Here is a 26,440-nt window from a genome sequence, read left to right as displayed (position 1 = left end):
TTTGTCTTCAGAAATTACTGAGGCGGAAGTCCGTCAAGTAATTTGTAGCCTGGCTAGTAATAAAGCCTCCGGATATGATGGTATCATAGTGGAGCTTCTTGTTCTCACATTGCCCGTAATTTTTGGTCCTCTGGCTAGGGTTTTCAATAAGTTGTTTTTTGCTGGGCACTTCCCAGCGTGTTGGAAACGTGGTGTGCTGAAATTGCTCTTCAAAAGTGGCGACAAGGATCCCACTGTAAGTTTCTCTTACCGTCCTTTGACGCTCTTACCTGTAGTAGGTAATGTTTTCGAGAAGGTCTTGTAACTCCGCGTTAATCGTAGGTTAATTTCTAACCATAAGCTGATGGATGACCAGTATGGTTTCCACCCAAGGGCACAGAGAACGCGATTCTCAGTGTCATGGATTTGGCTTCGGCCAGCGAGTGCAAGTATGTACTCGGTGTCTTTTAGAAATATCCGGGGCGTTCAACAACTTGTGGTGGCCCTCTGCCTTGTTTCAACAACAGCAGCGTGGTTGCACGCTAAATGAAATCAGAACTCTATCGAGTTACTTCAGGGACAGAACTATCGTCCGTCGTGACGGTAGTTCGGAGGTAGGAAAGACCATGTCTAAAGGTTGTCTACAGGACAGTGTTCTAGGTTCATTCGTCTGGGTCGTAGAGTTCGATTCTCACATGCGATTGCGGATGTCCAGTGGCTGTCGCATCATGGCTTATGCCGACGGTTGGCTGCTGCTGGTCGAGGGCATCTCGCGTGCCGAGATAGTGCTCAAAGCGGCACAGGCGTGTAAGGTATTAAGGTTGTGGAGTCTTCAGCATAAGATGGTTTTAAGTGCGTAGAAAACCACTATGATGTTATTGAAGGGTCGCCTAGCTGTAGCCCGTCACCCGCGGGTTGTCATGGTCGGCCTTCCGATTAGGTATGTTACCGTTCAGAAGTATCTGGGTGTTATCCTTGATGAGAGGCTTCTCTTCAAGGAGCACCTCTAGTTTGTAGCGAAGAAGGCCATCGATGCTTTCTTTGGTGTCCGTAGAGTCATCCATCCGGATTGGGGGTTGAATTATCGTACCATGCGTATTTTTTACAAAGGTGTCTGTGAGACTATAATGTTATACGCTGCACCCATCTGGACTCATCGTTTACAATTCCAATGCTATAGGGATATTCTTTTGCGAGTCCAGCGTCTTCTACTGTTAGCTGTTGTCGGTGGTTACAGAACTGTTTCGTGAGAGACAGTCACTGTGATCGCCGGCATAAAACTCATTGACATTTTGGCTACGAAACGTGTAGAGCGGTGTGTTTCAAAAAGAGAGGCCTTCTAATGTCAGGGCATATGCGAGAAGACCAAGGTTTTGACTCTTGGCAAGCTAGGTGTAACGATTCTTCTACTGGTCGATACACGCATGGCATTTTTTCAAATGTTAGGGAGTTGCGAACAATTAGCTGGGTTTCCCCCAATCGGCACATTACTCAATTTCTTTTCGGGACATGTGCTTTTAGGGATAGTTTGGCTAGGTTTAGGTTGGTTGACTCCGGTTTGTGTCCGGATTGTAGGGTCGATGACACGGTGGACCATGACCTGTATGTCAGTCCCCGGTACGAAGCTGAGCGTACCAGAGTTGTTAGGGAACTTGAGAGAGTAAACTCCTTTGATCTGCGAGTCAATTGGAACAGTTGGAATTGATGGCTTCCTTCGATTTCTCCCCCTGCGAACAACGCCGAGGGGATATAGTAGAAATGAGTGGTTAGGGTCCGCCTGGACAGTTTAATTGGCCGAAGGTAGGCGTTTTGGCAGCGAGCCACGGTTAGTTAGACAAGAGGTATTATAATTGCAAAAGCTGTCGGCGGAACGGCGACTGCACTGCCGATGGGCATGGAATACCATGCAGCCGTGAGGTGTAGCGGCGCTTTAAAGAGGGCAGATTAGAATGAGTAAACGACACTGTCGGCGGGATGGCGGCTGCACTGCCGAGGGCATGGGATACCATGCAGCCGTGAGGTGTAGCGGCATCTCGACGATGGTTTATGAGGTGAATGTCACGCGGGAATCTGCGATGGAGGCGAGTGGGAGTAGGAGGTCTGTCCGCCTTTCCCTAGTGGAGCAGATCGGAGTCCATAATTTTAATTTAACCTAAGTCTGCGGTTCCCTTAAAGTAGGACTAAATTTCGTTGTTGCGATCATCATCTTTGGTGGTATGTTGTGTTTAATTTGCCTCGATTTACGAGGCATTCACGAAATTATATATATTATTATATATAACTGAGCCTTTCCTCCTCCAGCACTTTCCACTCAACCTCGCCGCCACAGGGCCCAGTAACAAATGTCAAGTCAAGGGTGTGACCGGATCCTGTTCTATGAAAAAACATGGGCACACCAAATTCATTTCTACATATCAGCTCCAGGGCCACCATCTACTCCGCTAAGTATCTTTTATTTTAACCTCCGGGACCACCGTTACGTATTGCTTCAGAGGATGAGATGAATGATTTGTAGCGTGTGTGAAAAATGCTATGACTGACCGGGATTCGAACCCGGGACCTCTGGATGAAAGGCCGAGACGCTACCACGGAAGGCGACTCCGCTAAGTACTTTTCCCCCCCTACAATCCTGGGCCAGTCATCCAGTTAAACGTAGCACAGCCCAGGAGCGCGTCCTCGCCACGAAATGGCCTCCCCACCTACCGGCAGTACGTCCGGCATGGCAGATCAGCCAGTCACAGCCGGATCATTTGATTTTTTATTCCCTCACCTATGTTAATCAATCCCTTTTTTTTATTTATACATATATAAATATAAATTTATTATATAAACATATTTATTTTTATATTATATAAATTGTTTATATATATATGTGTGTGTATATATATATATATGCATAGGCACCCATCATCCGATATCTCCCTTGAAGTCCCCAGTCGATCAATGAAACCGGTACACCTCGGCATGTCGGCTGTTTGAATAGGGCTGTCCACCCATCGCTAACACCCACACACATTATCGCCCTAATTTTCGCTCCTCTTCATTCTTTTTCTTTATTACTTCAGCAACAAATCCGTCTACCAACCTCCAGTTAACCTCAGACGTTAACCATCAGGTCCGCTAGCTGTAGCCCATCAATGCCAGCAACTTCTCGTAAACTGCGCCAAGCCATACAATGGGAAACAGTATGTTCAACTGTATAAACGTCATCACAAAAGAGACATATAAGCGTTTCTCTCCTGCCAAATCGATGTAGGTATGCCTCAAAGCACCCGGCAACGCCTAGGAGAGATGAAAATTCATCTCCCCGAAAGCCCTATTTTTCCACTTCAGTAAGTCTGGAATTAGTCTTTTGGTCCATACAGCTTTGTTTGCCTACTGCCATCTGTCTTGCCACAATCGCATGACATTTAACCTCGCATCTGATTTACAGATGCCTTCATGCCTGTATTCCCCCTCCATGATCAACAGTTATATTGGCGGAACGCCTGCCAGCACACATACGGCCTCGTACGATATTGTACGGTATCCTGTAACCACTCCCAACAGAGATCTTCTGTGTATACTGATGATTCTGCTCAGACTCCGTTTTTATGCGTATAACGCTTTTCCAAACAGGCATTGTATGCAAAAATATAGATGTCACAGCAGTCATTATAGTTCTTCTTTTGGAAGCTCTTGGTGCCAATTGGGCCAACATAAGTCGTCTCAACTTCGCGAGTGTACTTTCTGCACGATTATAAACGTACACCACATGTTCACTGAATAAGCAACGTTCATCCAAAATAACGCCCAAATGCTTAACAGTCTCCACTTCCCGATACGGGTAGTGGAGTGTTCAATATATATGGTCCCCAATACCTGGGAACCACCAGTACGCGGGTTTAATATTCCTCTTAACTTGAATTATCTTTTTGATCTCCTGCATCATTACCGCCTGTTGATTTTCAGCAGTCACTGGAAAACCCTCCTCCAGTTTCAAAATGACTCTGTCAGCATCCATCTGTTTGTCATTGAGTCTCATAGGAGGCCCACTTCTTTCTCTAAAAACTATATTCTTGATTTCCAGGAAGGTCGCTCGGTGATCACTCGCCGTCTCATCCTCCAAAACTCTCCAGTTACATCCTGTGATCCCATCTCCCGTCAAGTATAGTTAAATCCAGAACTGCTTCATGACCTCTAGTATGAGAGGTCGGCGTCTGATCATTTAGGCAATATATATTCATAGTCTGCAAGTACTCAGTCAGCAATTCGCCCCATCTGTTAGTGTAAGAACCTCCTAAACTAACAGCCTTACAATTCAAATCACCAACCAGGATAGCTCTCCTACGAGCCCTGTATATTAAAGCCTGCAACCTAGACACAAAATCTTCATATTGTTCTAAACTACAATTAGGGGAGATATATGCACCTATTATCATTGCATCCCAAACCTCTACCGAAACTAAACCCTGGCTTCTATCAAACAATCGCCATCTAAGTCTACCAGTTACGTCCCGTATTGTTACATCCGCATTGGTGTCAGTGCATCACACACGTTTTACAGCTAGTAGTTTTTTCGGCTCCGTTATCACCAAAAAATCCCCCCGATAACTTCTGGCTATCTCATCAACCATGTCGTGTGACATGGTACTATTAGAGATGGTTAAAATCAATTAAGCATCACGCGTGGTTCGACACTCTAGGCCTCCGGTGCTGCGTCTAGTCCTTCGTGGGTATTCAGGACAATCCACTTCAAAGTGACCATCTTTGCCGCAAATAAGGCAGCATCTTATTCTATTTGAGCCGACACAATTGATTACCTTGTGATCTACTGTCCAACATCTGTAACATTTCTCTGAATCAATACCTGGGATCACACGACATGACACCCAGCCAATTTTCAGTTTGCATCGCTAATTCTCGATTTCTATAACGCCTGTGATATAAGTACAGATCTAAATTCTGTGATCTGCCCTCCGAAAATGGACAGTTCACCCTCGCTTAATTTCACGCTTTCTATTCTTGTCAATATTGTCATGTAACATTTGGGTTACATGTTTGTCCTCCAGTTTGTTTATTAGTTCAACTAGTTCATTATCTGCTCCTCGGTCTTCAGCACTCGAGGGTCTTCGTCTTTTTCTATCCTCTCTGGATCTTCTATCTTCTCTGTCAGAGGAGGGTGATGTAGCCCCTAATGCTTGAGAACTCACTAGCAGTCTGGTGGCCTCCTTCTTACCACCAAGTACTTGCTGTGGTCTACTCCTCCCTTCCTGTCTATTCACTGTACCACTATGTATCCACTGGACCACTTCCATATCAGCAGACACACTAGTCTGCTGCTCTCCAAATCAGAAACCATTAGCTCGATTTCATCATTTCATCGATCCCGCCAAGTTTTGGTATGTCATACCTCTTTTTAGTGCCAATTCCTTTTGACGTTTTAGCTTTCTCAGCGTTACCAGCATCAGCCGTCTCAACATCTTTGCTGCTAAAGGCAACATCGCCTGTCTTGTTATCTTTTTTCTTTTCACTTGATGCAATTCTATGCATTTCCAGTGAACGTCGTAGTGTAGAAATGGGGTTGAAACGGGTTCACATTAACCACAACTTGCAATTCTTTGCTACCAGAGGCAACGTCCTGCGGCTTAGCTTGCTCCTGTTTGACATCAGAAGATCTCCTTGATTGCACTGGAGAGCACTTAGAAAAGTCTAAGTTATTAGTTAGTCTAGTTATTAGTTATTAGTCTAGTTATTAGTTGTAAGTTATTAGTTATTAGTTATAAGTCTAGTTATTAGTTGCTGTAAAGACAGCAACCACTGCACACGTATTGTCAGGGTTCTTATGCTATCAATCTGCCTACAATACTCCAACATTCGGTTCTGAGATGAACAGCAGATCATCTCCACGCTCCACTTGGATGGCCCACAACAGATCATGGGCCTGGCGGGATCTGTTCGCGTTCAATTGAAGAACTTTCATCACTTGCATACAGGGTTCCCATATCTGTAGCTCTCTGCGCCGCACTTCCTGCAAGTAACTGGTTCTCTGCAGCCCGCCTTAAAATGGCCCTCCTCGTTGCAGTTAAAATAGCTTCTGAACCTGTCGGTGCCCTGACATTTTAAAGCCATATAGTCGAGATCCCAACACTGGTAACATGTCTACTGTTCAACATCAGGCATAACTCTATATGATATAATGCCCACACTAAGGTGCAACTTTTGTAATAGGTTTTCCGCTTCCCCACTGTTGAGCAGCAAAGAGGCCATCTGTGTACACAGATGGGCCGGTACATCTTTATCGCCTGAATGGCCTTTTCCTCCACCTCTACAGTCTGCGTAACGGCCTTGATGACTTCTTCTTTAGTAGGTAAAGCATCGATATCTCTGATGCTGACTCTCTGATTACGTGTTTTTTGTCTCATGGCCACCTTGACCCTTGCACTCCCTCCTGATGATTCTTCACTAACTTTTTTGGGCCCTTGTCTTCATCCTTGACTCAGATCTACAGGTCCTCTCCCTCTCCCCTTCGGACAGAGAGGATCTCCAGGTCACCTTCCTGTACTCCACCCTTAACCTCCTTGAGGAGATCCGCGAAGATTCTTTTCCTCTCTTTACCATCAGCTCTAACAACCAGCGTCCTAGCCTTTTCACCAGGGGTCCTGCTGACTGCTGGGTTCCTGCTGGGTCCTGTCCATCCTCTTTTTATTTTTATTTACCTTCTCGTCATAAATTCTTGTTGTGCGGTTTGTCCTGCGACCCACATACTCAAGAAACTTCCTTGTTACTTCAGTCGCATCACCTTCCTTAGTTCCAAACACATCATGTTTTACTTGGAGAAAGACCTCTGCTATCCCCTTCCTTAGGTGAGGGATATTACCTTCACCAATCGATGATTCTATAATCAGAGTGAAAACACTTTTTTCATAATCCTTCACATCCTCTCCTCTCAAAATTGTTGCCGTTTCCGAGTAGACCAATAAGTGCCCAACCTTCAGGAGCCCCAAATCTCTGCCAAATCTCTGACTCTTGGTGCCACACTACACACCACCTCTGAAAATTCACTCTTTGGCCTGGTGATGTCAAGGTCCTTTTCTCTTTCTGTAAATATGGAGTCCTTTAGTTCCAGTGTCCTCTGGAACAACTCTTTCTGCCACCTGGCCACCACTAAGGCATCAATTTCATTGTTCCGGACATCCTCCTGTAATTTTTTTCTTTCTTTTTCTTTTTTAGCCTTCAGTAATTACCTTTCAGATAATAATTTAGAGGATGAATGAATGATATGTATGAGTGTAGTATTGTATAGTCTCAGTTCAACCATTCCTGAGATATGTGGTTAATTGAAACCCAACCACCAAAGAACACCTGTATTCATGATCTAGTATTCAAATCCATGTAAAAATAACTGACTTTACTAGGATTTGAACGCTGGAACTCTCGACTTCCAAATCAGCTGATTTGGGAAGACGCGTTCACCACTAGACCAAGCCGGTGGTACCCTCCTCTAACTGCCTCAGCAATTCCTCACTATCAGCCACTGCCCTGGTCTGGCATGCAACATCTTTGGCCTCCAGTTTCTTCTCAAAAGGATTCGAATGAAGAAAAGCCTTAAAGGCTAGTACTACTTTCTCCATATTGGCAGTGAGTTCCTTAATCTCCCTGGCGGTATGACTTTTCTCTGCATGTTTCGACAGAGTACTTCTAACGCTGCTGAGTTCTTTCAAGTATGTCAATAACTCCTTCTGAGAGGAGCTCGCCAACCTGATCCTTCAGCTTCTAACTTGACACCACACTATCCATAGAGTCACTTGTGGTGGATTCCTGCAAGGAAAAGGTATACTGTAGTGCCTGCTGCTGCTGCTTCTCTTCACCAACTCAAAGGGGGGAGTAACTCAGGCTATATCTGAACAGAAGCTTAACAAATAAAGCTATTAAACTATAAAGATAACAACAAAGAAGAAATCAAAATTAATTCAATTCCTGTACACAAATACTATAACTAATTGAATAAAGCTACAAGTCCATAATTTAAGATAACAATAATTGAGATTAAAATTAAATCAATTTCAATGCACTAATACTAACATCAATAAAATTAATAATAGTTAATGCTATCAATGACAAAAGAATATCTACTACAGTGTTATTAGTTATATAACAAACAATGTCTATTGTTAATGAAAAACAAAACACCAAGATAAGAGTCAAATAAGACTTCTACCGTAAACAAGATGCCTCCCACAGGGAGGCCACAGCAAATAATTACAGGCCTTATTAATAATACTAAATAGTAAAGAAACACTAAAAAAAACAATCCACTCACCAAAAAAACTCATAAATATACTACAAAACCGTCCTGATATCTAAATCACTATTTTCCATTGTACAATCCGTTAAATATAACCAACAAGGCTCAAATAAGAGCTCAGTAAACCACAACTGATCACAGTAAATCCTCCAACTCCACTCACTAAAATTAAATCTGAACAAGAAGTTATGAGGGCCACTGGTAGTTTAAATTTCAAATCTGGGTCGGGACCTGATGACATCCTTATCTTCATTTATGGGAGTTGGCTGATTTGATTGCCCTGTTGCTTGTTCAATAGAATTCTATGGTCTGGTCTCTATCCAGTCATATGGAAGAATGTTGTTTCACCTATTCCGAAAAGGTCTTGTCTCATGAGATTGGTTCCTTTCTTCCAGTCTCAAAGATACTTTCATCGTTGTACTTCAAAAATATTTGAGCGCATTATTTATAATTGCAGGTGAAGGATCAGGTATCATCCTTCCAGCATGGTTTTGTAGGTCAAAAATCTAGTACATCCAGTCTATTCACATTTATGGATTATGCTTGTCCCATAGTTGAGGAATGTGATTTATTTTGACTTCAGCAAGGCCTTCGATAGAATGTCGCATTCAGTGTTAATTGAAAAACTAAAGGGACTTGGCCTTCCAACATTTCTGTGAAATGAATGAGGTCTTATTTGATTTTTTTGCAGTGAGGTTTAGAGGATTTTTTCTTTAAAATTTCTCTGTCTTCTGGCATCCTGCAAGTTTCTATTCTTGATTGCCCTTTTACTTCTACTTTTTATAAATGGTATAGTTGAAGGTATAACATCTCAAATTTTAATTTACGCAGATGATGTAAATATTTCTCTTCAGATCCTGACTTAGGATGAACATCAGACACTACAATTGACTATTAAAGGAGTTCATGCGTGGTCGATGCTATGTTGAGTTCCATTATATCTGGGGAAGATATTTGTGGTGATGTTTTCGAGGATGACTAATCCTCTTGTTACACTGTATTTTGTTGGTTATCAGAAAATCAAGAGAGAGGTGCATGTTAAAGATCTTGGTCTACTCAACAATCAAAGGTTTTCATTTGTTCCTCATAATGAGAATATTACCAGTAGGGCTAAGCAGAATTTGGGTTTAATTAGGTGAATGGATCGTTTTTTCTCTGTCCTGGATACTTGATGTGTTCTTTATAAATTTTTGGTTAGTTCTCATCTTGAGTACTGTAGTGTGATCTGGAATGAATAATCCTCGGGGTTTTATAACTAATGATATTGAACAGGTCCAGTATAAATCTATTTCATTTCTTGCATCTAAGTTTCCATAAATCACATGTCTTGATGAATGTGAAACGAGATTCCATTTCCTCAAAATTCAGCATCTGGTGATCTACGATGTACATCTGACTTGCTATAAAAGTCTTCATGGTAATCAACCATTTAAGAGAAACATCGCTTTGAGAGTGCCCAATTTTCAAATAAGGATTTCTATAGTTTTTGTTGAGAGTCAAGAGCCACAAGTTTGCTCTCTGGTTATGTGACGTACTGATCTTGCAAATGAGTTTTCTTAGAGGTTTGATTTTTTCCAGCCAGTCTCAAGATTCAAATCCAAGATTTCTTTGCTGTTGGGCTCTGGATAGTGTTGGCAGTCCTATTGTAAACTGAAAAGTAGCGAGCCTGTCGGTGCTGCTTTTGGATCTTCACCATGGTGCTGGCTAGATAGTGACCTTAGCAATGGGACTACTATGAATAGGACTTCTGCAACTGTTATGTATGTGTGATATATGGATGATGGGTTTGCTTGTTCTGCTCCAATATTTTGATAACACTAATATTATTTTACTTATTTAATTATTTATGTATCCTAATGGTTGACATAATTTCTTTTCTTTTCGCTTTTATTGTCAGTTTGTATTTTTGGCATAGGGTATCTTCATTTTTATTTTATTAGTTTGTTATTCTTTTGAAATTAAATTTTTATTCTAGTTTATTTTATATTATGTTATTCTTTTGGTAGCTATGGTTTGTATCATGTTGGCTCTATAATTCTTCATCTTTATTACACAAGATGTAATAGCATTGACTGATGATTTTTTCTTATGCACAAGTTTGTATGAATTTTTTACCCATGACTCTGTGACATACGAGTATATATGGAATAGTTTTAATTGAATTTAATTTCATGTTTAGTCTTCTCAATTTATTACTCCTCGTGTTTCTGATGGTGTTAGACGATTTTTATTGTCTGCCACACAAGTTAGGATTACATCCATATTCTCACAAATTATTGCCATTCTGGCAACTTCATCTGCTCTTTCATTTCCTGAGATAACAGCATGCCCTGGAGTCCATACAAATACACATCGCTGCCCCCATCGACTTAACACAAACAGAATGGAAAGGATGATTACAATAAAACATCTTCAGTGTTCTTGTTCCAAATAGCAATTAGTGCGCTTAGTCGGAACATATAAGCACTTACTCTTCACAAAATGCCCTGTGTATCAAAGAGCTTTCTGTATAGTAACGAGGTCTGTCATGTAAACACTGGCCATATCTGGCAGTTTCCGAAAATGCAGCTCTCCTTCTATGTATACAGAACATACAACACCATGTTCAGTTTTAGAACCATCAGTTTAAATTTTAATATATCATTTATAGTTACTGATTGACAAAAATTCCTATTGGATGATCACTGCTAGTTTCTCTTTTATTTTTCCACAAGAGAGTTCCAATCTTGTTCTTATGGATATTGCCATGGAAGTATTTCTCTCATAGAAATTGTTAATGTTTGGAAAAGCAATTCCATGTTTTGTTGCTAATACACAATAACATATTGCTCCTGCTGGTCTAGAATATGTAGCTCAATGTTCATATAATGTAGCCAAAAAATGTTATTAAAGGATTGCTTTATTGTTTATACAAATAGGAAAGTCTCATATATTTGCTACATATCTTAATAGTAAGATCTCTTTCCTGTAAGGTCATGGCACTGTGCCAGCTACAGACATTAAATTAGTCTCTGGCCTTCTACGAAAAGCTCTGTGGCATATCTGATTCTGCTGTTATGTATAACATCTAAGTTTCTTAGATGCAACTTTCTAGCGGATGAATATGCAATACACACATAATCGAGCTTCAGCTGTATCAATGCATAATTGCAGTTATTTTTTTTTTCTGAACACTAATTGATGCTCAATAAACATTTAATAATGGTTATGGCTTTCTTATAACTAACACAAGATCCAGTATGTGTACAGAAGATCCCAACTGAGGGCTTTATCTAATAATATACCTAGAAAATGCACATTGTCTTTGCACTGTGCTGGATGGTCATTGATGGTCAAAACAGGACTAAAATGAAGAGTTCTCTCCCTACAGAAGCGTACGTAACAAATTTTCTCTTGTGAAAATTTGAATTCATTATTCTTTACAACTTCATTGAGGGCTTTAATCACTCGTTATAATTCATACTTGACCATAACTCTATTGGTATAAAAAAAACTGCTACTGAGTGTTAGTAAGAGCTGTCTGTAATGCAGAAATTTGTTACAGTTTTAGATCAAGTTTCTAAATTAATTATTCTCAGGTTTGGTATGAAAAATATTTTGATAAGAATGACTTCAGAATATTCTTAAAGACTTTGAAATATGAAAACTAGTATGCAAGGTATTAGTATTAGTACCAGGACTATTACTAGTCGTCTTTGGAAACTATCCTAGGAATTATTGTCCTTTTCTGAATTTTGTTAATTAGTAAACTTTTTTTGCTAAGTCTGCTGCAGAATTGTTGTATCTCACAACAAATCTATTTTAACAGACTTCTATAAAAGGAAGAGATTCCAAATTTAATGCATATTTTTTATGTTTGTTTATTCCTTATTTGGCCTATTTTAGGCTTTGAGTGCAGCGTTATTGAAAAAATGGTAAACAATAGGTTTATATTTTAAGAAAATGCTTTTTCTTATCTCTTTCTTTTTTTAATTTTATACTGGCTTCTTCTTGGATAAAAAATCTGTAGGTAAAATAATCCTTGAATCATCAGGTGAGATTACTTAAGAGGAGAGAAAAGAAGTACAAGAACACATCTTAGGATTTAGAGTATATACCACAATAAGGAAATACAGTATTTTTTATGAATTAAAGTAATAAGAAAAAGTGGATTTGTAAAACTCATTTTAAAAATAATTTTATTAATACATTAATGTTACATTTAACACCTTTATAACTAATAACGCAGTTTATTTTTTTATCTTTATAATACAATCTGTTCAAACACAAGCTATTTGTACTTTGAAATTTTATTTGATAAATTTTCATTTACAATTACAAAAAAAATTGGTACAAAAGAAAAAGAAAGAAACTGATGCAAAAGAAATAGGTTTACAAAAAAATTAACAAGTAATTTGATATTTCTTGTTATATTCATCACTGTTTTTTTTTTTTTTTTTTTTTTTTTTTTTTTATGTAAAAAGATGATTTTATTATTGAACTCTACATTATGCATCTTAAAGATATCATATCATGTTCCTTAAAGATATCATTAACTAATTTAAAGTATTCTTAGAGTACAGTTTGCATCTATATATTTACAAACTATTTGTGTTTACAACCAACTGGCATATATTTCGGATCTTCACGTCTATGTAAACAGGAACATAAACCGTTTTTGAAACTATCATATAAGTATTGTGAACAATTTTCCAAACCTAATAAATGAGCACGAATAATATCTAAGCAGTCCACATCACCATTATTATCACAATCCTAGAAAAAAATTAAGCAAATTCTCATTAAATCTTAAATAAGTAATTACATTGTATTAAATAAACAATTTAATTTTATAATTAACTGAGCACCTTCTGATAATATAGAATTACTTATCGCTCTATATTATATTTCATACCTTGTTCAGTAGAATCATTCTTATAAACAAAATTGGTGTTGGTGTGGTTGGTACTAACTGGTGTTCACTAGATGATTTCAAAATTTATAACTTGAACAGCTAGCTTGTTTCTCCACATTCTAGTTGTCCAATTATGGAAAAAGAATGTGTTGTATCTCAGCTTGTGTGTGTGTGTGTGTGTGTGTGTGTGTGTGTGTGTGTGTGTGTGTGTGTGTGTGTGTGTGTCCATAGCTAGCTATCCAAATTTTTAGAGGTGATAGTTTCATAAATACACCTCTTGGTGGAGGTATTTAATTATACACCAAAAACTAAGTGAACTTACTGATATCCCTGGGTGTATATTTTATGTAAATCATTTGGTCATGATTCTCATTTTATTTTGTTTTATTGAAAAAGCATATGTATATTTTATAGTTTAATCATGTACAAAATAATTAGTTCAAAAATACAATAATAATAAATTGAACTGATTAAGGAAACAGAAAATAGAATGTTAATGGAAAAACAAAATGACTTTACATGGAATAAAATTTTTATTAATGTACCAGGTAAATAAAACAATAGAAACAATATGAAATTAATTTACTAAGTATTATAACAAAGTTAATATAAACAATACAATACAATATTAAGAAATACCAAAATTATTTTAAATCTAGTAATAAAGAAAATAAACAGAAATCTGGTCTGCCAGAGAGAATGTCTTTATCAGCAACTATATCAGAAATATATGTAAAAGAATTTAGAAATAGAATATTGTTATGATTTAATAAAAATGTATGAGATCCTTCTAAAAGTAAAATACATGAATGATGTTCATTATTGAGAAACATAAAAAATGTGTTGAAAATTACAATGAACAAATTAAATGTATATAATAATAATTTAAATTCACATATTAACTAGCATCAGAAAATGTTATAAATGCTTTACACATAAAATAAAAATTAATATAGACAACATGAGAATAATATACACAGAAAAACATTTAATAGTTACAAAATAATAAATAAATATTCAAATCATCAGTATTGAAATAAGATCAGTATGTTGTTTAATAGAAGTAATAGAATACACATCTACTCAAGAAGCAAATAATCATGGAAGAGATGAAATACAAAAAGGATATAGCTCATAAAAAAGATTTGTATTGTAATGATGGTTGTAAATAACTCTTTAAAAAAATATTTATGAAAAATAACGGGAAAAAGAATTTACAGAAATGACCCACCAATAAAATAATAATAATACATAAAAAAATATAACATAAAAATATACAAATACTTAACAAAAATTAATACATCTATTAAAAACCTAACAGTAGCATGATAATAATAATTTTTTTTTTTTTTTGTAGTGGATGGCTTCCTGTCACCCCTTCTAGCCATCCCAGTCTCCAAGAAAATACCTTATCTACCCAAGGAAGCAGGGAAGATCTAGCTGCACATCTTCTTGACAAGGTAGACATCAAGCAGAACATTAAAAACCTTTGTATGCTGTGCTAACCTATTAGGATTCCTAAAGAAATTATTTAAAATATACCACAAAATACAATTACACTCTAAATAGTACGAAGTCAAAAAACTAGTGTACAAGTGTACTAGTATACTTAGTCAGAAAATATCTAATTCCGAAAGTAACATCTTAACCTTACTAAAATCTAAAGAGGGGAAAGTAATTTTAACAGAACTTATCCATAAAAAACCATGATCTTATTACAATAAAAAAATAGATTATGTATTCCACTCAGCAGAAATCCTAAGGTGATCATGAATTCCCACTCACCTAGTAGAAGCATTATAAATAAATATCTCCAATTATACTTTTAAAAGAAGTACGAGTAAGCTTCTCATTAAACACATCAGCTCGACTTTCATTAACAAAATTAAGGCTTTCAGCACATTCAGCCAGTGGAGATAAATTATCTCGCTGATAATATTTAAATAATTTATGCCTCTTATTATTAACATAAGGATTCTGAATCCATACTAATACTCTCAATGTATCCATGCATTGCCTTACATATAAATGTTACATTTGCATTTTTCTCCTTGCTTCCAAGGATGGAATTTCCAAAAAAATACATTCTGCTATAAACAAGTATTGATGCAAAAACACTCCATTATGCCATAAATTCCAAAGGAACTTCTGCACTACCACCTTCAAATTGGTAACCTCCCTATTATAGTACCAATTTATAGAACAGTACTCCAATATCAATCTAATCAGTGTTTGGTAGAGGTACCAAATAGTGCTAATCCCCTGAAAGTGCCCAGTCGACCAAAAATATTAAACCAAGATTCTTTCATGCTGTAACTGTTATAATATCTATGTATTATTTAAATAAAAGCTTAGCATCAAAAGTAAATCATAGATGGATTCTAGTGTGCTAGATGTATTTCTTAAGTATCTATAATAGTGTAAAAGGTAGAGAAGCTTCCAAGAAGAAGAAAGAGAGAGAAAACGAAGAAGGAAGAATCTAGAAGAATGTTAAAGGGATTTTTTGTAGAAAAGGATTTATAGAAAAGTGAAAAAGGTAAAGAAGGTCATGTGAACAATGGAAATTATTATGCTTGAACAATCAAAAGGGCAGGTCAGGTACTGGTACTGCAGGTCAGGAGATATAAATACTGCCGGGGACCAGTGGAGTGCCAGTTACAAATTACAAGTTCGATTTCAGTTCTGTTTCAATAAAAGTAATTATGGTGTTCGGAAGCATTTGGAGTGGTCAAGTAACAAAAGAGTAAAAAGTGCATCATGAGCATTCCATTTTGGACAGTGATTAAAAACAAGAAACTATTCGGTGAGTTACTTGTGAACAGGCATGAAAGTGACATTATTCTATTCATTCATAAATGTAGAGTAGTTCATTTGTAAGCAGTGAAAGTGAATAATATGCATAAAGTGAATTGCATGAATAGTAGATCATCGATTGTTATCTTAGTGTTAACTCAATTAATTTCTATTAGTTATTATAAAGTGTTTAGTAAATCATAATTATATTTTGGTATTTATAATTTAATTGATATTAAATTAATTTTGTATTTAATTTGAATTGCTATTTTGCACTAGTGTAATAAATCGTATTTATAAGAGATTCTTTCCTATGCTGTCTCTCAATATCTTTGTCAAACCACGAACACGTGACAATATATTGTTGCTTAACTTTTAATGTCTTCCTAGTATAAAGTCATAACTGCAGTTTTATTATGATAAAAAGGCATATTATAAATAGACCATTCATGACCCCACATACAACCCTTTGAAAGGCCAAAAATTTTCTGTTAACAGTTAACTTTTCCACATATTTCATCTGCAAATTTAATGAGCTTTAGATTTATCATTTCCAATGTTACAATCTATAAAAATTTTAAATAAAAGTAGTCCCAAATTTGACTTTTTGGAAAACCAGCAATGGCAACATACTCACTAGAGATTTCATCTGACACTTTGAATCTTTGAAACAAAACATATCTATGATGAGTCTTTAACAAGACTGACTGACATGAAGGAACTGAAATTGAAAGTGCAACTACCTACCCAATAGGTTTGAAGTTGAGTTCAACACGCAACTGTAACATAACACAAAACAAGAAATAAAAGTAAAAATTTTTTTCTTTTTTTTTTTTGATTTCAGTCATTTGATTGGTTTGATGCAGCTCTCCAAGATTCCCTATCTAGTACTAGTCGTTTCATTTCGGTATACCCCCTACATCCTACATCCCTAACAATTTGTTTTACATATTCCAAATGTTGCCTGCCTGCACAACTTTTTCCTTCTACCTGACCCTCTATTATTAAAGCGACTATTCCAGTATGCCTTAATATGTGGCCTATATATCTGTCTCTTCTTTTAACTATATTTTCCAAATGCTTCTTTGTTCATAGATTTGCTGCAACACCTCTTCATTTGTCTCTTTATCCACCCATCTAATTTTTAACATTCTCCTATAGCACCACATTTCAAAAGCTTCTAACTTTTCTTCTCAGGTACTCCGATCGTCCAAGTTCCACTTCCATATAAAGCGACGCTCCAAACATATACTTTCAAAAATCTTTCCCTGACATTTAAATTAATTTTTGATGTAAACAAATTATATTTCTGACTGAAAGTTCATTTCGCCTGTGCTATTCAGCATTTTATATCGCTCCTGCTTCGTCCATCTTTAGTAATTCTACTTCCCAAATAACAAAATTCTTCTACCTCCATAATCCTTTCTCTTCCTATTTTCACACAAAGTGGTCCATCTTCATTATTTCTACTACATTTCATTACTTTCATTTTGTTTTCATGAGATAGTTCTTGCATAGGACTTCATCTGTGCCCGTTCATTATTTTTTCTAAATCCTTTTTACTCTCAGCTAGAATTACTATATCATCAGCAAATCATAGCATCTTTATCTTTACACCTTGTACTGTTACTCTGGATCTAAATTCTTCTTTAACATCATTAACTGCTAGTCCTATGTAAAGATTAAAAAATAACGGGCACAGGGAACATCCTTGTCGGACTTCCTTTCTTATTACGGCTTCTTTCTTATGTTCTACAATTATTACTGTTGCTGTTTGGTTCCTGTAAATGTTATCAGTTGTTCTTCTATCTCTGTATTTGAACCCTAATTTTTTTTAAATGCTGAACATTTTATTCCAGTCTACGTTATCGAATGCCTTTCCTAGGTCTATAAATGCCCAATATGTTGGTTTGTTTTTCTTTAATCTTCCTTCTACTATTAATTTGACGCCTAAAATTGCTTCCCTTGCCCCTATACTTTTTCTGAAACCAAATTGGTCTTCTCCTAACACTTCCACTCTCCTCTCAATTCTTCTTTACAGGCCAAATCACTGGAGTCTGTCTCGAAGGCGCCATGACCAGAAAGAAATTGCATCACATACTTGATAGGGTTAACCCAAGGAGCGTCCCACAAACCAACAACGTCTGGGAAGAGACCATGCATATAACCCCACTCTCTGCCTCATCCCATGTGGCCTGCCATAAAGCATTAATTACCATGCCGTTCTACCTCGCGAATCTTTTCTAAAGTCAAATCACCTGACTTCTTGGCAACATAATGCTGCTGATTTTCTGACACAATTAAATCTGTTGGTTTCATTCCTGCAATCACAAAGATTGCCTCCTACGAAATAGTATGGTAACCTTCTGTTTCCATTAATAATATAAGGCGTTGAGCTCTTAATAATATATTCTGATAGCTTTTAAATTTTAGCCTATCCGCCCAAACAGCGCCGCATAATTGCCTTGCACACGCCCTTATATTGAATACTCAAAGTCTTAAAAATTAAGACTCTGAAAATTAAGAATTCTGTGATGTACACAATCATAATATCACATGACGAAGTAAAGAGCAAGAGAATATTTGAATTCATGGAAACCGAAGCTGAACTCCTTAAAATAAGAGTGACTGCAAAGATTTGAGCAAGTGTAACAGCTTGTTAAAAAAAAAACATAATTCCAGCTTTTCTCACTCAAATTAGAACTGAAGAAATCATTATTGTAAGAGAAAGCTATTCTTATTAATTCATCTATTGGATGAAGTAAATAAAAATTGGAATTTGTAAGTTAAATAAAATAAGAATTTTAAAGTAAGAGTGAATTCTAGATTTTATGAAAATAGAAGTTTGCTATTATTAACCAATTAATACATAATAAATAAAATAAATTATTAACTTGATAATAATCAACATAAACTAACATAATACAAAAAGACATAGAATGACATATGCACATTTTCAAAATTGATTATGAAAGAAATTAAAACATGCATGTTAAAACCATTTACATGAACAACCACTTGCATTCAGTTAAAATATCATTCATAACATCAGTTTAGTCATTTGGAATATGAATATGGTTCAGTTAGTGCCTACTGATGAAATTACATTTCATCCACCGTACATATTTTACTTTTAGAAATTAAAAATAATAGAAAATGTTTAGCTGGTCTTCTTAAGAACAATTATTAATTTGAGTATTATTATTAATTTGAGTAGATTAATGTTGCCTAAAACCATGCTAACTAAAGAACAAGTATGGAATGCGACACTGAAAGATTATGAAAAAATAAGAAGATAGAAGACGATTATAGGAAACGTTAAAAAAACTTTAAATGATATTAAAACGGTGGTGAGAAAGAAAATAGATAAAACCACAGCATGGAATTAAAAAATCAATTTGCAAATAAGGGAAAATGATTTTTTGAGTATTTGCTAAAATACCATTATCCCATAAAAATCCTGTGGAACTTATTTTTGGTACATTAAATATACATCTATGGCTGAGAAAGACTATGCTTCGTACAGTGCTTCTTGTTAAGCCTCCATCACTATTGATTCTTTTTGAGTTGATAAGTATTGATAAACAAGAGAACTTTCTCTTCCATAATCTATTGCAGTAGTGAATATTTTCAGACCATGAAGCATCTAATTTTCCTGTAGCATTGAAGTTACTCATATACTCATATTAATGCTTGAAAAACCTATCCTATATTAGGTACAATTTCCCAGATTTTTTTATCTCTACCTAGTCCAGAGTATGAATGTAAGAAGGAACTTTAAAATTTGATAACCACTTCTCTTGTGGTGCATTTATTTGTTCTGGCTATTATGAAAACAAAATCACTCCTTCGGTCTTTATTAACTTAATGTAGCTTCTTATAATTAAAATGATTTCCAACATTTGTTTTTACAAACCAGAAGTCTTCAGCTAAACCCACTTGTTAGCCCAGAAATAATGCAAAAAAATTCTATCACTACTTCAGAGCTTAAATGAAAGAGCAAAATGAAACATATCTTGTTTCATTATTTTCTTATAAAAGTTTCCCTGCTAAAACCACTATAAAGTGTTTTTCAAAATGAAACAAGTATACATACTGGGGGACAATTCTCTTTCATGTATACTTTTTATGCATATGTATTCAAACAAATTTTCATTATGCATAAAGAATTTTAAGGTAGAACCATATCAAACTGAAAAATGAAAAAATGCTCATATCTAATGAAAAGTAGATTATTAATAAATCCTTTATTGTATTATTGTAATCTTAAGTAAGTACTGGATAATCTAAGTGTCTGCTAGTTTTATTCTATTTTACTACACCATTTTTCTACAAATTTTACTCATTGTTATTTGCCTTACCCTCTCAAATCACTAGAGGATAATTCTACTTTTTTAAACATTTTAAAATATTTTAAATACTTCAAGATTTGAAGTTTTCTTTAAGAAAATGTATCATTACAACCAGTTATCCTATAAAAATCACCATTTTTTTTTCAGAAGTTCAGAAATATGAATAAAATGTAAACCTTTTTGAAAAAAGATTAACATTTTCTTTATAAATTTTGGTGATACCACTGCAGATTTAATACTCTTCATATGTAAACAAAATCATTAAAATTGCTTTTAAAAATCTTTGAAGTTATTTTAAAAAAGAAAAGCTGTTCACAAAATTCAAATAATTTGCAATTTCAAATTTATATCGCAAATTTGGTACTTTGCTGTAAAAAAATACATCATTAATCGGTATCAGTATATTATGTTTAACTAGAACGTTAAGATTTACTTCATTATTTATTTAATATTATTCATAATTGAATTAGCAGTTAGGTTATTTTGTTGAAAAATATATTGACAAACATTTTGTAATTAATTGATTAAAAACAAGCATTACAATTAATTAATACTGTTTTTAATGAAGGGATACTAAGTTAAAATTTAGATTAATATAAATCTTACCTTTCTAAAGAGCTTCATATAATTATAGACTGTTCTTGTGGCACAAACTGGATCATTTGCACAACGACTATATGCTAAAAAAGTAGTAAATAAATCAATTAATATATTGTTCACAAAATCCATATTAATAAAATGATATTAGTCCATTTTTTTTTTAGTGTTAAAAAATGTATACACAAAATAGTACATAGTGAGTCTCAGTGACCATAGCAAATAGATGTGTTATAGCTACAAACACTACATGAACAAGATTGCCGGTTCAAGAAACTTATACAGTGATATCCAGAGACTTCAGATATCAATAATGTATTAAATAGGATAAAATTCAATCATACATTAGATTTACTGCAAAAACTTATTGTGGTAGCCTACAAGGGTTTTTGATTTTGGACAACTATCTTTGAAATCCAGTCTTCCATTTTACAATATCTTTTTTAGATTTGAATTTATGAGCATAATAATAATAATAGTAATTATTAAGTCGATAAGCTGAGGAAAGAGATTGGCCGTTTGTCCAGTTTCTTAACATCTGCTAACCCCAGTGGAAGGCGGCGGAGTCGATAATCCGAACGTATGAGAACCCGGAAAACACCACCGGCCATGAAATCCTGGATTTGTTAAAGCAACGATTGATGGTACTGTCATGTCGGCTACGGCGGTATCGGCAGAGTACCATGCGCCGGGAACAAGCTCACTTGTTTCGTACCAATCAAAAGGAGCTGCATAAGCAGTTGCAGGTTTCACCACAGCAACAACCTCAGGCGAACGCGTCCCCTACTAGTGAGGAGGTCTTGGGTTATTGGGGCACGCTTTGGTCGTGTTCCTCACAGCATAAGCATAACAGTGGGGCAACGTGGATCTGTGATGAACGAAAACGAGTTGATAGAGTCCAGACAATGGTAGATCATTTAATCACTCTAGAAGATGTACAGGAGGCGGTTAAGAAAACCCGTAATTGGAATGCGCCTGTGATCAATGGAGTGCATAACTTTTGGTAGAAGCGCTTTTCTTCTGTTCACAAGCGTCTTGCAGAATTTTACTCTGCCATTTTGCGAGATGCAAGTCGTTGGTTGTCAGGGTAGAAGGGGCTGCAAAGAGCAGCTAGTAATTGATAGCGTTATCTCTGTAACGGCAAAGAAGAGTCGGGGCAGCCTATATACTGGATATATAGACTACAGGAAGGCCTTTGACTCGGTTCCGCACTCCTGGATGATAGAGGTCTTATGTCTGTACAAAGTCGATCCCGTTGTAGTTGAGTGCCTAAGTGTCGTTATGGGTAAGTGGTGCACAAATCTTTTGTTGACTATTTCAGATAAGAACCCCATTAAGGTCGGAGTAACACAGATCAACCAAGGCACTTTTTCAGGGCGATTTCTTGAGCGCTCTATGGTTTTGCTTAGTGTTGAACCCTCTGTCTTCCATCTTACAGAAGTCCAAGAAGGGTTTTGCTCTTGGGTAGTACAGTTTTAGCCACTTCATGTATATGGATGATATTAAGCTTATTTCTGACACTGAAAAAGGGTCCGGCAACTTGTCAAATTAGTCGAGAAGTTCAGTGTCGACATATGCATGAGTTTTGATCTTGACAAGTGTAGGGTCAGTGCCATGAAGAGAGGAAAATGGTCGCAGATTGAGGCATGTGATGTGCCGCAGATGGAGTCTCCTGCACTCATGAATGCAATGCAGAGTGGTGAGACATATAAGTACCTTGGTTTCCTGCAGGATATTGGAATTAGCCATAGTCGAACGAAAGAGGCCCTTACTTCTGGCTTCAGGAGTAGAGTAAGAGCCGTCATGAGTTCCCAGTTGAGTGGTTCTAATAAGGTAAAGGCCATCAACATATTTGCTGTTCCGTTGATTTCCTGTAGCTTTGGCGTGATAAATTGGACGCGGACAGACCTTGAGGGGCTTAATAGAATGATGTGTGTATCGTTCACGCGACACCGCTCCCATCACACGCGCAGCTCCGTCGAGCGGTTTCACCTATCCAGGAATAGAGGAGAAAGAGGCGTGTTGAATTTGCGGGAGGTTCATGCAAAACAGGTGCTGAATCTCCGGAAATACTTCCAAGGGAAGAGCCAGTCCAGCTTGCTCCACGGGGTTATAGTAAAAAGTGACAATAGCCTAACCCCACTACGCCTAAGGGATGAGAAATTTCAGCCCCTTAAGGATACCTTCTCCGAGATTAGTGTGATGAATAGATGGCGTTCGAGGGAGTTGCATGGGAGGTACTATGCGGCGCTTATGGATGAAGCGGTTGATCGATATGCGTCTGTAGCCTGGCTGGAGTATGCCGAGTTGTTTGCTGAGACGGAAGGCCTTGTATTTGCTATACAGGATAGGGTCGTCAGCACACTCAGCTACAGAAAGCATGTCGTTAAGGATTCTGCTGTAACCACTGACCTGTGCCGTCTTTGTGGATCGACCAACGAGTCCATCGAACATATCGTTGGCGGGTGTCGTTTTTAGCTCCAAGGGAATATACAGTCCGACATAACAACGTGGCGAAGATTCTTCACCAGCGGCTCGCTTTGGACCTAGGTCTCCTTGCCGTATCAGTCCCGTATTTTAAGTATACTCCTCGGTCTGTATTAGAAGACGATCGGTATAAACTGTACTACGATCGTACTGTTCTGACGGACAGGACAGTGGAGCATAATAGGCCAGACATCGTTCTGACCAAGAAGCAGGAGAAGATCACCTTCCTGATTGATGTTACAATCCCATTGTCCGCCAGCTTAGTGAGAAAGTACACGGACAAAATAGTGAAGTATAGGGATCTTGCAGATCAACATAGGGAGATTTAGAACCAAGAGGAGAAGGTAATGGTAGTCCCAGTGGTTTTGTGCGCGATGGGAGAGATTCCACGTTCTCTGCATGATTCGTTAAGATGCGTTGGAGTACCAGCAAATCTGTTCAGACCAATGCAGAAGGCTGTGTTGCTGGAACATGCCGCTTGGTCCGTCGGTACGTCACAAGCTCGTGCGATAAGATAACGCCTGTTATTGAGGGGGACGATCAGGTGGAGCTACAAGCGGGAGACAATGGCCGTTAACATCTGGCAGTTCATAAATTTTCATGTCTGGTATTTTGCCTTTCATTCATATATCTCACCCATAGTATTCAATAGTTCATGTTCCCATATACAACGCATGTCGGAACAATAGTTATAGCTCCTGCGCCTTGCATTTGGGACGGCCAGGATGCTTTTTATTGGGCTTGCCCAAGAGAATAATAATAATAATAAATGAAATCACTTCAAAATAAAATGAGTCTTTAAACCTAGTTTACTTTATTTTTTATTAATTTCACATCATTCTATTGTGTCCAGCTAGGAAAATCAGTTTTTTATTTACTGGGATAGGGAGGTATATTTTAATAAAAGATTCCTAGAAATAAGAATTAAAGAAATAATCTTTCAACACCTGTTACAGTAAAACTTTTTAAGGTACTACATTTATAATTTATCAATTTTTTCAACATGTGAACCATAGTTCACTTGAAAACGATGATTAAAAGGTAAAGGTAATTAGGAAGAGTGAATAATTTTGCTATTTGATCTAAAATATTTTATTTAATCCAACTTTTTGATCAAATATAAATATTATAGCAATATAACCACATGTTATTCGACTGCAACATTTTCAGGTGTGCGAATTGTTCCCCACCGTAAGCGAAATTCTAATAATTCTATTTCGTTTTGTCGGTTGCAGGTAATGATGTTGTACCAGGAAGAACGTATAGAACTGCTGTATGGTCGTAAAAGTTATTTTCATCGTGATGTTAATAATGAGTTTAATCGACCTCGTCCTGGACGCCGGTATCATACAGCACTGTGGGAAGATTAATGGAAAGTTTAAGGATACGGGTAATGTTATCGATCTGCCCCGATCGGGAAGGCTACTCGATTACGCAATACAACAAGCTGTGATTGCCAAGGAATACTGCGGTTCAAAGAAATCAATCCGGTGAACCAGCCTGGAACTGAACTTCTTTTATTCACCGTTCCTGAGGAAGGAAACATTTCACCTGCTTACGGTCCAACTTCTGCAACACTTACCGGAAGGTGATCGTAATCATAGGATGGAATTTGCGGTGGTTTTTGGACCAGGATTGTGGACAATGCGGACTTTTTACCCTCTGTCCTGTTTTCCGATGAGGTTAAACTTTTGCGTAAAAGATGAATTCAACAGACAAAATCTGCGCTCCAGGTAACAGGAGAGATCGTACGATCCATACAGCAGGGATATGATTGTGTAGCCGTAGGATGTGGCCATCTAGTGTGATTGTATCAAGAGCTTGTATATTTCTGAACGAAATTTGGACGGCAAAAAATACCTGTAAATGTTTAGAGATTGGCTGATGCCTGCATCAGCCCACATCGTCTCTGGAGAGCGTCCTGAACGGTTTATACCAGACGAATTCCCACCATACTATGCGAGTGCGATTCGACACTTTCTGATGAAACCTTCCCTAAACTCTGAATTAGTGAAAAATTACTTTTTAAACGGGCTCCACGGTCGCCAGATTTGAATCCGATAGACTTTTTTTCTGAGGTCATTTGTGAACACTGAAGATTCGCGATGCAGCCTACCTACCAGAAATGAGGACGAATGCTGTGCCACAAATAATCATTATGACGACAGGTTATTAAACAACCCGGAATTCCGCCTACAGACTTGTTTGGAATTCGACGGAGGATATATTGAATAAATACTGCGATTTTGCCTACGGTGTTGAACTGTTTCTTTATGTAATTAATAGTTTACATTTTTTCTCACGCTGTTTATGCTTATGCTCACAAAATATTTATGCTTAAAAAAAATGTAAGTTTTGTAAACTTTAATCTATTTATCTCTTTACAGAATTGGAGTATCATCAGGAAAACTATCGGAGAGCCTTTAATTTTACTTAAACGTAAAATATTTTCATAAATAGAAAACAAGATGCTTTCAAAATATTTCCCTATGAATTTCACTATCGTCGGCATTGAATTTTGATAAGACTTTCATCTGACTTTTTAACTTCTACATTTTATCTGAAAATATGTTAATAAAGGATATCCTATCAACTTATTATTTAAGCCGTTTAAAAACAAAAGTTATAAATCTTAAACGACACAGACTCAGTCTTTTCTTCAGTTCTTTAGTTTTCTTTTCTTTCACAAAGATGTACTGATTTTCAAAAAATAATTAGCAAATAAGTTTGTTTTTAGTTCTTGCTAAAAACAAAACTTTTTTGGGGGGATGAAAAACGCCTGTGCGTTATCATAGCCCGGAATTTTTTTTTATAAAAAAATAAAAGAGAAGAGCTAATCTAAAAATGAATAAAGTTTACAACTAGTGTCATAGATAAAATCTAAAATAAAACCAAAAGTGAATAGAATTTAACGAAGTCCGAGATGGGTGTAAAGGGCCAATTCTTGGATAAAAAAAGGACTAAAAAGAATACTAAAAACCACAAAAGATCCAACATAAAACTTAAAACTAGGTTGAAAACTAAAATAACAAAATTAAATAAAACTTAAAA

General features: G+C 36.6%; 1 protein-coding gene across 1 annotated transcript in view; it reads right to left on the bottom strand.

The window, feature by feature from the left end:
• Positions 1-12,413: 12,413 nt before the first annotated feature.
• The window catches only part of LOC142333321 (invertebrate-type lysozyme 3-like), a 39,135-nt gene continuing 25,108 nt past the window's right edge, over positions 12,414-26,440 (bottom strand). Inside the window, exons 3-4 of the mRNA XM_075380345.1 lie at positions 20,912-20,985; positions 12,414-13,021 (exon numbers count right to left, since the gene is read on the bottom strand). Of these exons, the coding sequence (XP_075236460.1) occupies positions 12,851-13,021; positions 20,912-20,985 (245 nt within the window). The 3' untranslated portion in view covers positions 12,414-12,850. The remainder of the gene's footprint in view (positions 13,022-20,911; positions 20,986-26,440) is intronic.

The sequence above is a fragment of the Lycorma delicatula genome, chromosome 1, assembly GCF_047948215.1.
Source record: "Lycorma delicatula isolate Av1 chromosome 1, ASM4794821v1, whole genome shotgun sequence".
NCBI lineage: Eukaryota > Metazoa > Arthropoda > Insecta > Hemiptera > Fulgoridae > Lycorma > Lycorma delicatula.
The sequence above is the reverse complement of the archived record's forward strand: the minus strand, read 5'-3'. Positions and strand labels throughout refer to the sequence as shown.